Source organism: Aphidius gifuensis, linkage group LG3 (assembly GCF_014905175.1).
Source record: "Aphidius gifuensis isolate YNYX2018 linkage group LG3, ASM1490517v1, whole genome shotgun sequence".
Lineage (NCBI taxonomy): Eukaryota > Metazoa > Arthropoda > Insecta > Hymenoptera > Braconidae > Aphidius > Aphidius gifuensis.
The window spans coordinates 8130262-8144332 of NC_057790.1; the positions used below are offsets into that span (position 1 = coordinate 8130262).

The 14071-nt window shown below is 28.4% G+C and overlaps 4 protein-coding genes across 5 annotated transcripts; 2 read left to right on the top strand and 2 right to left on the bottom strand.

Annotated features, from left to right (window-relative positions):
• Positions 1-1771: 1771 nt before the first annotated feature.
• LOC122851827 (gustatory receptor for sugar taste 64f-like) lies at positions 1772-2471 on the bottom strand. The gene is made up of 4 exons (XM_044151298.1): positions 2366-2471; positions 2129-2294; positions 1947-2036; positions 1772-1875 (listed from the first exon to the last, which is right to left on the bottom strand). The coding sequence occupies exons 1-4, from the start codon at positions 2407-2409 to the stop codon at positions 1816-1818; spliced, it is 360 nt and encodes a 119-aa protein (XP_044007233.1). The 5' UTR covers positions 2410-2471; the 3' UTR covers positions 1772-1815.
• A 2353-nt stretch (positions 2472-4824) lies between these two features.
• On the top strand, positions 4825-6459 carry LOC122851828 (putative uncharacterized protein DDB_G0287265). 2 transcript variants are annotated; one of them, XM_044151300.1, is made up of 3 exons: positions 4825-5141; positions 5280-5430; positions 5492-6454. In XM_044151300.1, exons 1-3 carry the CDS (start codon positions 4994-4996, stop codon positions 6150-6152), a joined length of 960 nt encoding a protein of 319 aa, XP_044007235.1. In that variant the 5' UTR covers positions 4825-4993; the 3' UTR covers positions 6153-6454. The 2 variants fall into 2 exon arrangements, with proteins under 2 accessions (XP_044007235.1, XP_044007234.1); XM_044151299.1 differs by having other exon boundaries at positions 4826-5141; positions 5277-5430; positions 5492-6459.
• Positions 6460-6799: 340 nt separating this feature from the next.
• On the top strand, positions 6800-9877 carry LOC122851829 (programmed cell death 6-interacting protein). Its single transcript, XM_044151301.1, has 4 exons — positions 6800-7265; positions 7387-7502; positions 7588-7715; positions 7797-9877. Exons 1-4 carry the CDS (start codon positions 7060-7062, stop codon positions 9831-9833), a joined length of 2487 nt encoding a protein of 828 aa, XP_044007236.1. The 5' UTR covers positions 6800-7059; the 3' UTR covers positions 9834-9877.
• Positions 9878-10134: 257 nt separating this feature from the next.
• On the bottom strand, positions 10135-13277 carry LOC122851831 (peptidyl-prolyl cis-trans isomerase cyp11-like). The gene is made up of 8 exons (XM_044151303.1): positions 13116-13277; positions 12649-12983; positions 12484-12571; positions 12027-12056; positions 11609-11754; positions 11449-11533; positions 11098-11374; positions 10135-11016 (listed from the first exon to the last, which is right to left on the bottom strand). The coding sequence occupies exons 2-8, from the start codon at positions 12926-12928 to the stop codon at positions 10303-10305; spliced, it is 1620 nt and encodes a 539-aa protein (XP_044007238.1). The 5' UTR covers positions 12929-12983; positions 13116-13277; the 3' UTR covers positions 10135-10302.
• Between the last annotated feature and the right edge of the window lie 794 nt (positions 13278-14071).

Consider the following 14071-nt stretch of genomic DNA (forward strand, 5'->3'; position numbering starts at 1 on the left):
GGGTCAGGCAGATGACCCCGTGATTTGACTAAGAAGGCCCCATATATATATATTTATATATATATTTTACATACAAATAATATTTAGAAATAATATAAAATACAAATTAAAAAAAAACGTTTTTTTTTTTTTTTAATAAACAAATGTATTAGGATTATCACATAATAAACCAGTAAACTCAATCTAAATTGTTAACAATTTTTTCTATCATTATAGCCGTCATTCTCTCTCTTTTATTCGTCGTGCTGTCTCATGTTTCTTGGCTATGGTAGTATGTGTGTGTCTATCCAGATAGACTACATACACACATACTACCAAGAGCCTGTCAGTATAGTGAATATATTTTGGACAGAGGGGCACTGAAAATATTTTTTATAACCGTGTGTAGATGCGCACCCTCTCGGGCCCAAACTTCGTCCACCGATGCAATTTACATTCAACCTTAACAATAAAACTGAATAAAACTAACAAAAAAAATTATATTCAGTTATGCTTTTTACATTATTTAAAAATTTGTCTATATAAGCATCAATATTTATTTTTATATTATGTTAAACAAGACTTCGAATGTTCTTGGTGAGACGACATAGCATTTTGGCCGTTTTTCGAGATTGCCCAGGTAGGAAGTAACGACGGGCACAAGCCTGGGACAAGCCTGATTACCCGGCTCTCGGGCCTGTGTCGGGCCTGAGACACAAGCCTGTGTCAAGTCTGGAATGTTCACGATGTATTTGCTGGTGTCGGACTAGTGTATCGGGCTTGACACAGGCTTGTGTTCCCAGGCTTGACACAGTCTTGTGTTCCCAGGCTTGACACCGGCTTGCAAAAAAAATTATAAAAAAATATAAATAAACAATTATTATTAATTTATTAATTTGACATTATTATTTTTTACGCGATACAATTTGAATTAACGATGATTATATGAACGAAAATAAACGGCGTAACGGGGGATCGATCCTAGGTCTCTCACGTGGAACTCCAATGCTCTATCAAGTCGACCACGGGGGATTCATGAAAGAGTCAGTCAAAATTTTTTATATGAATGAATTTATTCGAGAGTCAATACACAGTCCTTGTAAAAGCCTGGCACGATAGTCAAAACCTAATAATTTTTATTTAAAATGTCTATTTACAATTTATAGATCTAATTAATTTATTTTTTTTTTTTAATTGAATATATGCACAAGTCAAGTCCCGTGTGAGGCCGGGGAAAACAAAAAACACAGGCTTGACACCGGCTTGAATTATTGAGGCCTGTGTGAGGCCGGTTAAAAACAACGGGGAAAGTCTTGTGTCAAGCCTGTGTTAACGAGGCTCGTGTGAGGCCGGTTAAAGACAACGGGGACAGTCTTGTGTCAAGCCTGTGTTAACGAGGCTCGTGTGAGGCCGGGGAAAACAAAAAACACAGGCTTGACACCGGCTTGAATTATTAAGGCCTGTGTGAGGCCGGTTAAAGACAACGGGGAAAGTCTTGTGTCAAGCCTGTGTTAACGAGGCTCGTGTAAGGCCGGAGAAAACAATGGGCACAAGCTTGTGTCAAGCCTGTGCTCCCCAGGCTCGATACACGACCCTCGCACAAGCCTGGCACAGTTGTTCAAGCCCGAGAACTCCTACCTGGGTGAGACAAGATTCCTTAAAACATCTCGTCTCGTGAGCAACTCTAATTATGAGACAATAATATACAGATTTTTTTACGAAAAAGTTGCTAACTTTTAAAATATATATTTTTTTTTATATAATACTGATTTTGGAGTATATTTTTCGGTTGTTCTAATGATGAAATAAATTAATTGTTAGCGATTTATATTGATCTTAATGAATCCCTCGAAACTGCATGTAAACGATTTCATATGTAACAATTGTCCCAGCGATCTGAAACCAATTGTATAAACATGTAATCGAAATATATATTAGAATATACATACGTATATATGTATACTTACAGTCAATATAAATTTACGAGTCATTGGAAAAAACTTCATTGCTGTAAAAGAAACTCTATCAATCGACAATTTCTGTTGCATCCAAATAACCTTCAATATAAAGAATATACTGATTATTATTAATCGAAAGAAAAGTATATTCAAATCTTGAATGCGGTATGATGGAAAGAATATCAACGAACCTCGATGATAAAAACTGATGGATGACAACGGGCAAATATTGATAATGCATGTCCACTTTCATCATCAATTCTAGCTGTTGATAAGACAACTGCCATTGTTCGTAAAACAATTGACAAAAGTGACAAACAATGATATATTGAGATCTTTGTCTCAGTTGTTGCTGATCTAAAATGAACACCAATCATTTATCTGTAATAATTTTAGAAATATATAATTATTAATTTACAAGTTAATACCTTATTCCTTCTGATGTTTGTACGCAAATCATATATACATTCATGGTACATGATAATAATATTAATGGTGAAACGATATCGTCTGTTTCTTTGACAAGTTCGTTCATGATGGCATATTTTTCTTTTATTTTTCGCCAATTGATTCTTCCTGTTAAACTATTTGTAATTTTATATCTAACAATTTCATTGAGTTGTTTGTATCTTTCTGCAAGACCGATTGATACCTGAAAAATAAAAATTAAAAGTATCAATGATCAAAATAAATATTGTATGGTAAATAATACTTAAATACAATTGTTATTCCGTAGATTTTTTGTACCAAAATTATTAAGAGATCACAAAAAACCCAAGTAAATGTCGCGATGGTACGTAAAATGGAGAAAAATATGCCAAAAAAGAATTGATAATCTATGATTTGAAAAAAAATCAATTAATAAGCCGTTCGAGGAACGTTGATCAAGTCACTCATCAATACACTCAACTGTTTGATATTTTATCCAGGGATCCGAAAATCGTTGATAAAACATATTTACTGCATAAACGAAAATATTCTTCAGCTGATGTTGTTCCAGACAATGGATATACATAACTGTAGATATGCTCGATTAAAGCAGGTAAAAACAAAATTAGTGCAATTTTCTGTAGTTTAAACCGTAGACGAAATTTTGTTTGATGAAAACTGAAAATAATAAAAGTATATATAAGTATATAAACATTTTTCGAAAAAAAACTTTTAGGTAATAGCAGTATTATTTTTGAATAAAAATAACGTTGAAATATATTTACGTGTCCAATTCCTCTTCAACTTTTTGCCAATTTATTTGCAATTTAATCCAACTTGGCAATTTACAAAATATTATCAGCTGCACGAAAAAATTGTATCCCAAAAAAACGGTACCTAATAACTTTCCAAAAAATGTTTCTAAAAAAGTAAAAACAAAAATGAAGCCTTGACCTCATCGACAACTGACTAAAAATATTTTTGAAAAAAATTAAAAATATTTAAAGTTTGAATTGAATACGTTTTACCTTCTGTAAAATGAATAGCTTTGATTATTCCAAACAGCATCAAAATGAAATTACAACCAATAAGTGTAATGATCATCAAAGAATAACATGTAATTAATGATGTAAACTCGAAAACATATTCATCCGGTTTCGAATGTTGAATACCATTTATTGGAAAATTTCCAAAAAATTGTGAAACAGTAATAATTGGTTTAATAATATTGTGAAAACTCTCATCATTCTGAAATGAATTTAATTCAAAAAAACAACTTCGTACGAATTTGGTTAACTTAAATGTAAATACCTTCCGCAATTTTCTCTGTTGTTTACTGTTGATATCATTGGAAGAAAATAAAGGAATTAATAAAGGCTGTTGGCCAATCAACGGTTGAACTCTATTATTCCGTAAATAATTGTTCATATTCATCGTTAATTTGGAAAATAACTAAAATTTTTACTTAGCGACTAACTGCATTTTCAACGATTTTTTATCAACTAAATATCATTCAATATACTATAAAAAAAATAATAAATTAAATTACAAATTTATATGCTTACTCATAAATTCTACAAGTGCGAAAACCAATTATTGTAAGTGGAATATTACTGTCTTCATCAACATGCAATGTACGAGACAGGCCAACTAGTAAACAAAAATAAATCGTTTTTAAATAATAAAAATATACGTCGGTGTAAAAACGCAAATAGATAATTTTTCATTTCTTGGGTTAATGTATATGTCAATATTCTGGAAAGATTAACTGGATAGTAGATGAGAAATGGATTTATTGTTAAAAAAATTAAAATTAACTGAATTAAATCATAAATATGAATGTCGAATGATGTTTAATATATACTTATAAAATAATATCGGCAATAAATTTATTATATATCAAACAATTGAAAGTATTCTTTGGATGCAATGATGATCTAATTAATTATTTATTATCTAAACAGGACATTAGCTGTTTTATTGCCACTCTATATAATGATTCTAGCATTTCGAATTTTAAAATTTTCTAACTTTTAAATAACTTATTATTATTTTAAATTCTGAAATACGAATATTTATGAATATTTTTTATATAACCTAATTAATAAATTTAATCAAATAAAACAATAACCAACAAAATATCATAAGTAAATTATTAATTTGATTTATTTTAAAAACAAAAATTATTCCTAGTAAAATTTTTTTTGACAACATTTTTCAAACTATAATGACATTCTTACAAAATTATATTCCAACAAAATAACATTGCAAAAATTAGTTTCTATTATACTTATATAATTCAATAAAAAATAATAACAAAATAATTCGACCTAGGAATAGCACAATCAAAAAAGACCTCAATAATCGAAACAAAAAATCTATATTATCAATATACGGTTTTCTAGGTGCGTCCGAACGCCACGTCTGAATGCTCCTTCATTTCGAGTCGAGCGTTCTGACGCCTAGCGTTTCGCTCACATACATAAAATCATAAACAATGTTTGTAACAGTGTTAGTGTTGAACTGTCAGAGTGGCAGTAAATAACAGTAATAAATAATAATCAGTATTTACCTGGTATTGATGACTGGACTGTGACTGGACGTGGATACATCATTTTTTAAAAACAATGTTATTCACATCAAATGAAGATAAACTACTTGTTGACTCAGTTCGTGATCAGCCTGCTTTATACCAGTTAACTCATAAAAAATATAAAAATTCAGTTTACAAAGATCAATTATGGACCGATATTGCTACATCTCTTGATAAATCCAGTAAGTGATATGTAACCTCACTATTTATTCATAACAATATCAATTGAACAATATTGACAATTTAAATAAAACATATCCTAGCTTTTTTTTTTTTTTTTGTAGAATGAAATTTATAATTTTACATACTTTTTACAGTAGATATGGTGAAAGCCAGATGGAAAAATATACGTGATACTTACAATAAAAGAAGAAAAAGACTTGGTACAGGTTCACGAAGAGCTCAAAAACATCCATGGCTATTAGAAGCTCATTTAAAATTTTTAGAGACAATTGAAAATCCAAAAAAAAAGTAAGAATTTATAATTTTTTAAATCGTAATATATTAACTATTTGTTTACTTTTGTTCACAGGTCATCTACTGATGTTACTCCTGTCCCAGATGATTTAGTGAATTTTAGAAAAAAAAAGTGTGTAGATGTAGATGTAGATGTAAATGATGATGATAATGATGATGACGATGGTGATAATGATGATGATGATGATGATGATGATAATAATGATATTGACAATCATAAAAAATATTTGGGTAACAAAGAAAATGGCAATGACTTATTAAAAATGTCAAAGCTGATAAAACCATGTCCTAAAAAAATAAAACGATACGAAAATCATTTGTCTTCATCGTCTGTTAATTCTTCATCAACACGTATAAGCAAATCTGATGATATTTTACCAAATGACAATGTAAAATTGTATAAATCTTTGCATCAGCTGTATAATCGACCAGTAGAAGATCCAATTGATCTTTTTTTCAAGTCAGTAGCTGCACAAGTAAAAGAACTTCCTCCTCATATTGTGCCTGATGTGAGAATGAAAATTACAAATATAATTTGTGAATACGAGAAATCTTACAAATTCTCTTATGGACAGGTGATGATTAATCAACAACAACAACCAGAACAAAATTTAAATTCTTCCTGCTATCAGATTCCAACAATCACACACCCATTGATCGCTACTTCATCCTCTTCAACAGATTGTTCTGCTGATGGAACTCAATTGATAACATGAGTATCACTCAGTATATCTCTGTATCAATGTGGAAAATTCAAATGTATTTTAATTCCCATAGGTGGATAGCTAGGAAATAATATAAATAGTTAATATCATAATTAAATAAGAATAAAAAAAAAAAATGTTAATATTAAATGCATTTATTTATACATTTACATTAAAGTGACAAATTATGTACAAATTAACTTTGATGATTTTTAATAACAACTGTAAAACAATTGTAAAAATGAATCTATTTTTGGTTTTTTAAATAATAAATAAATAAAAAATTCAAAAAACAAATCTAATACTTGAAATTTAACTTGTTATGATGCTATATTATTAGTCATTTTATTTTTTATAAAGAATTAAATAATTTTTTTGTATTGAAAATTATATCTCTATTAAAATCGAAATGCTTTTCTTTTATCGATTTAATTTATAATTAAAATTTTCCTTAAAAACAACTTCATTTAAACTTCAACATGTTGGGTTATTTCAAAACTACTATTTAACTTCAAATTTCTGTATACTTTTTTTTTATTTCATTGTTTATTTATCGATTAACAAATAGTTGAATAGTTCTCTTTTTTTTTTAAAAAAAAGGCGTCAACGAACCTGTCGCTTTATATATACGCCATTATGATCGCAACAGATGAAAATTCGCCTTTAATAAATTAATCATGAAAGACAACGAGTTTTTTTTTTTTCACAAATCCTACATGATACATCCACAGTCACAACACATTGTGGACATGGTGCAAGACTCACAAGTTGATAGCAAATAAACTTAATTTTGATGGTGTCATTGTTACATCGCAGTTTATAATTTACAGTTGTATAAAATTATTTTTATCAAGCATTTAAGCTTCAATCTTTATCTGTCACTTATATAAAATAAAAAATAAATAACTACGATATCAAAATGGCCGAATTAATTGCTGTGCCGTTGAAAAAACCATCTGATGTTGACGTGATAAAACCCTTGACAAATGTCATAAAATCAACCTACAATTCAAGTACAAATCCAAAGGATTATTCAGATGCAATAACTGAATTTTCAAAATTACGAAATAATGCATTGTGGAGAGCATTTGAAAAATATGAAAGTTCATTGGAAGTTATTTACAGGTATGAGTCATTCATTCTTGCTGACTATTATAATTTATCTGATAGATTCATCAATTTTCTCGTAATAATATTTTGAGTATTAAATTATACAATGAAATCATTACTTTTTTTGATATTATAGTTATTATGATCAACTTTGTGCCCTTGAGGGTAAAATACCAATTCATGAACTTCAAATTCCATTTAAATGGAAAGATGCATTTGACAGAACAATTTTTGGTGGTAAATTGAGTTTAAGTAAGTAGCCAATTATATCAATTGAAAGTCTTACAATTTATTAATAACATTTTTTATTTTATTTAATTTTGTTTTCAATTTACAGCAATAAGTACATTAACTTATGAAAAATTATGTGTACTTTTTAATATTGCTGCATTACAAAGTTCAGTTGCTTCAACACAATCGCTCGACAGTGATGAAAGTCTCAAGCTTGCTGCAAAATTATTTCAAGTACGTATTTATTATAAATTTTAAAATAAGTATGAGTCATTCAATTTAGATTAATAAATTTATTAATTTTAATAATTTTAGCAATCAGCTGGAATTTATAATTATTTAAAGGGCAATGTTATGCTGGCAATACAACAAGAACCAACACCTGACATGAGCCCAGACACATTAGCAGCTTTGTCAGCATTGATGCTTGCACAAGCACAAGAAATATTTGTTCACAAAGCAATTCATGATTCAATGAAAGATCTTGTTATTGCAAAATTAGCATCACAAGCTGAAGAATTATATGCTGATGCATTAAAATTATTTCAAAAAGAAATATTTCGTTCATTTTGGGATAAAGAATGGGTACCATTAATAACAGCAAAACAATCTGGCTATCGTGCAATGGCTGAATTATATCAATCATCAGTATGTAAAGCAAATAAATTAATTGGCCAAGAAATAGCAAGACTTGAATATGCTGTTGATTTATTTAAAGCAGCTCAATCAAGATCAAATAAAACAAATTTATTTGAAGAATATGCAAATAAAGCACAAAGAAGATTAAATGAAGTTAAAAAAGATAATGATTTTATTTATCATGAAAGAATACCTGATATTAAAAATTTAGAGTCAATTGGTAAAGCAATTATTGCAAAATTATTACCAATTAATAATCCAATGAGTAGTAATTTTAAAGATTTATTTGATAATTTATTACCAGTTGGTGTACATCAAGCATTATCATCATATGAAGTACGTCGTACTGAACTTGTTAATACAGAAATATCAAAATTACGTGAAATGACACAAGTATTAAATACTGTATTAGCAAGTTTAAATCTTCCAGCAGCAATTGAAGATAAAAGTGGTACTGAAGTACCACAATCATTAATTGAAAAAGCAGTATTTATTAGAAATGCTGGTGGTATACAAGCACTTGAAACATCAATGAATGAATTGCCTGATTTATTACAAAGAAATCGTGATATATTAGATGAAACAATTAAAATGTTAGATGAAGAAAGAGATTCAGATAATCAATTGAGAGAACAATTCAAAGAAAAATGGACAAGAACACCAAGTGATAAATTAACTGAACAATTACGTTCAAATGCTGGTAAATATCGTTTAATTATTGATAATGCTATTACTGCTGATAAAACTGTACGTGAAAAGTTTAATAATAATAAAGAAGGTATGGAAATATTGAGTTTAGCTGAAAATCAGTTATCAACAGTAATACCATCTGGATCAGCTGTACAAGAAAGTCGTGCTGTACAAAATTTAAGAAATTTAATGGAAGAAGTTGAAACACTTAAAGCTGAACGTGATGTTATTGAAAGTGAATTAAAATCAACATCATTTGATATGAAATCATCATTTTTATCAGCATTGGCTAAAGATGGTGCTATTGATGAGCCAAATTTATCTGTTGAAAATATTGGTAAAATTTATGGTCCATTAACAAGTCAAATACGTGATAGTTCAGTAAGACAAGATAATCTTATAAGTAATATACAATCAGCACATTCTGAATTTACAAGAGAACAATCTGGTAGTGGTAGTTCAAGAGAAACAATGCTTTGTAAATTAGCATCAGCATATGATGCATTTAAAGAATTAAAAAATAATCTTCAAGAAGGAGCTAAATTTTATAATGATTTAACACAAGTATTGGTTGTTTTTCAAAATAAAATATCAGATTTTTGTTTTGCAAGAAAAACTGAAAAAGAAGAATTAATGAAAGATTTAACAACAAATTTAAGTCATGCGGGTCCAGCATCAGCACCAACAATACCATCACATCATTCATCAGCTCCATCACCAAGTAATCAAACTGATTCAAGTGCTCCACAATTACCATATCCAACACAGTATACTGGAGCAATGCCTGTGCCTTATGGAGCATCACCAGCAACACCATATCCAACATATGTACCACCACCAATGCCAAATACGTATAATCCATATGCAACTATGCCGTATCCAATGCAACAAGGAGGCTATACACCAGGAAGTTATCCGTATCAGCAACCACCTCAACAAACATACCAACACAATCCCTACGCAACATTTCCAAGATATCCTCCTGGACAACAACCACCACAACAAGGCCAAAATCCATGGTAAAAACAAAATCCAAAAAAAAAAACTTTGTCCAACACTGTTGATGCTACATTATGATTTTTATCTATTAAAATTTTATTTAACATCGATGATAATTTTATAGTATTGTGTTACGAGCAAATATTTTAACCCCTTAAATTGAGATACTATAATTCAAGCAAGAATCTGAAAAACAATAATTGTTAAAAATATGTATTGACAATTATTGTTTTGCTGTTATTCATTCCGTTTGCCTGTTATTTTTATTTTTTTCTTGCATTTGTATTCAATAAAATTGAAATAATCAAAAAAAAAAAATATATAAATTAATTGTGAGACAATTTATTAAACTCCATTATAGATTTACAATTTTTAAAATGAAAAAAAAATTGATGAAAAATTTATTAAAACGATTTTTTCAGAGAATCCATTATTTTCAAGTGATAAAAATGTTTTTTTTTTTATCATCATCATCATCATTATTATTGATAGATTATTTATTATTTGGAGACCTGGAACGACGACTACTATTACTTGAAAAACTTCTTGATCGTTTTCTTGATTTTTCATCTTTTTTACTTGATTCATCTGATTTAATTTTAGTATTTTTGTCACTTTCAAAACGATCTGGTGATGATTTTGTTGATTTTTTGTCATCATTTTTTCCCTCACTTCGTGATAAACTTCGTTTGCTTGAATGACGTGGTGAACGTCTATCATTTTTACGTGATTTACGTTCACGACTTCGACGATCATGTGATGATCGATCTCTTGATCTATTATCACGACTTCTTGAGTATCTCTCACGACGTCTACCACGATCTCGTGAATCTCTACGTCCACCAAATCTACCTCCTTGAACCCAATTTCGTTCACGTGATCTACCACGACCTCGACGAAAATCGAAATTATTTTGACGTTGCATTCCCGATCCATTTCTACGATATCTATCAAAATTTCTTTCATTATTGTATTGATTTCGATTGTAATTATTGTAATTTTCATTATCAGGTCTACGATATCTTCTTTGTCCATCTTCTTTTTCAGGATCTTCAACGAATCGTCGAGGAGCTGGATTATCAAGATTATCACGATCGTCATCATCAGATTTTTGCAAATCATTGAGTTTTACTGTACGATTTTGAGCTTGCTTCCAATGAGGTGGTGTTCCACTACGTGAACGACTGCGAGATGGAGTACGATATCTCTAAAAATTCATTGACATTTAAAAATTAGCATTACAAAAACACTTTTTAAATTATAATCATCATTAATGCAATTAACTTACAAATGTTCCTCTGCCTTTAAATACTCTTCCATTTCCTTTATGACGATTCATTCGTGCACGATCACGACCAAAATTTTGTCTATACTCAGTTTGATTTGAATTATTTGTTGGCCCAGCACGAAACAAAAATTTATTTGCCGGTACATCTGGTATTTCATCAGGATCAATTTTAGTTACTGACACTAATGGATGACGGTTTTTATTGTCCTCTTCTTCATCTTCTTCCTCTTCAGATTTATTATCAATTTCTCGGTCACTGGATTTTGATCGTTTCTTACTAAAGAAATTAAATAAAACAATTATAATAAAAAATATCAATGAAATAATATTATTAATTAAAATTTTAAATACTTTTTCTTGTGCTTTTTTCGTTTTTTTGATTTTTCATCAGATGAGTATGAATCTGAAGCACTTGAATCTCTGGTTTTCTTTTTTGCTGAAAAAAACAAAAATAATTATAAGTATAAAATAACAGTAATTAAATTGTTATTATTTTTTTTTTTCAAGTTACATTTTGATTTGATTTTAAGAACAAGTTCTCCGCAGTTAACAATCTTGGCATCGGTGAGTGGTCGCGACATACGATCAACTTGCAATCCTTCTACATGTGAAACAATTTCAGTTCCTGATACGACATTGCCAAAGACAACATGGATACTGGAAAGTAAATAGAAATTATTATTAATTACAAGACATCATTTTTATCTATAAAACTTATATAAATGAAAAAAACTTTTATAAAAATTTACTTAATTATATTTACATGTTATATGTAAATTTTTAAAAATTTTCTATTTCAATGAAAAATATGATACTTTGATTGAAACTGTTCAAGTGATTTTAATTATTAATTATTTTTGTTGATAAAAGCTTGAAAAATAAATGTATATTTATTTAAAAATTAAAAAAATTCAATAAATTTAACTTACTTGTCAAGATGAGGTGCTGGTTGCGTTGTACTACAACAACAAAATTAAATTAAGAAGGACGATAGTGATGTCTACAAAGATCTGGATATATTTTCAGTTGTTGTAGAAGTGATGAGAGTTGACCCCCCTGATGGTCATGAACTACATTTTCATGATTATGCAAAAATTGTGCAAATTATTCATTCCTTAAGATTTTAACATCCATTGATGCCTATAAAAAATTTCTAGCATCCATTTTAATTTTTTACTATTGTTTAAAAAAAAAAAATGTTCTTGATAATTTTCTAAAGTTCTTTGTAATCCAATTTATAAATGACTTAATTTAACAAATTTAATTTACTCATCGCAACCTATAGAAATCAATTTTCTATTTTTTTTCTTGTCTTATAACTAGATAAAAACATTTTAGTTTTATGATTTGTTTGTTTTGTTTTTTTTTTTGTTAAATTTTACTCACATAAAAAACTGCGAACCATTTGTGTCTTTTCCACGATTTGCCATTGACAAAAGAAATGGTTTGTCGTGAATTAACTCAAAGCTTTCATCTTGAAAAAAATAAGCATAGTTTGTATCAGTAAAATGATTAAAAATAAAATACTAAACTAAAAGTTGTTAAAATTACCAGGAAATGTTCCTCCATAGATTGACTCTCCTCCAGTGCCATTACCAATTGAAAAATCACCTCCTTGAATCATAAAATCTTTAACAACTCTGTGAAAAATAGTACCCTTATAATGCAATGGTTTATTAGTTGTTAAACCAATTCCTGCTTCACCAGTGCATAATGCACGAAAATTTTCACATGTTTTTGGTTGTTTATCAGCATACAATTCAAATATTATTCTTCCCATTTGAAGTCCTCCAACTTCAATGTCAAAAAAAACTCGAGGATTAACTTTCATATTGTCGAATTTATATAAAAAATTATCTTCACTTGAACATGCAGCCTTTTTTGCCCTGGAATAACAAACAAATTTAATAATCGATAATAATAGAGCAAAAAGAAAAATATATAACCTCAACGATGACTCGTCAATGTATGTCGAATAATAATAAAATGAAAAAAAATAAAAAATTGTTAAATTTTACCTGGATAATCGTTGGTTTTTAATGAATGAATTTGTTTTTTATTTGATTGTTATTTTTTTAATAATAATAAACAGAAAAACAAAATAAGTAGAAAATTAATGTGCGTTGGCAACTGAATTTTTTTTCAATATTTACACGTTGACACATTGGATATATTACAGATATAAATGATTAGTAGCATGCTAATTATGAAAAATACTAAGTTGACTATAATGTATTAATACTAATATTCTTTACTCTACGTTATATATTGACCATCAAAGCCTAGTGCAGAAACTTAAGTTCCAAAATCAGCGATAGATTAATTGATCAATCCTCAATTTATTAATTGAAAAAAAAATTACTTCACGTTATAATATTTCTTAAACTCCAAAATTCACTCTATAAAACACATATTTCTTATTATCAATACCAAAGTTGCGAATTCATTTTCTCTAAGTTGATGAAAAATTATGAATTTTATATTTCTAAACAATTGATTCTCCAGCTTAAAAAAAAGAAAAAATATTATCAAACAAAATTATCTCTTCAGCTTGAAATAAAAATTTTATTTACCAATCAGATAATTGTTAAATTTATTTTTATTATTAATTATTTTCCAAGCCAATGAAAAAAAAGGTATAAAATCACTCATTAGCAATTTGACCTAGTTTTGTAAAACCATGAGCTGAAACGATAAAAAAAAATTCATGCAAATAAATAATTACTATCAATTTTATGATGAAAAAATGTAAACGAATGTATTTCAAATTATCTCATCACAATGAAGCACTTATAGTCTATTGAATTATTGATTTTTTTATCATGAAATATCTACTGTTATTTTACATAAATAAAAGTTGTCACATCACTCATAAAAAAAAAAAAAAAAAGTTACATGTACGAATGATTTTAAGAAAGTTATAAAAAAATCTCAACTGTTGCTGAAAACTAATACAATCATAATTCGTTAATGC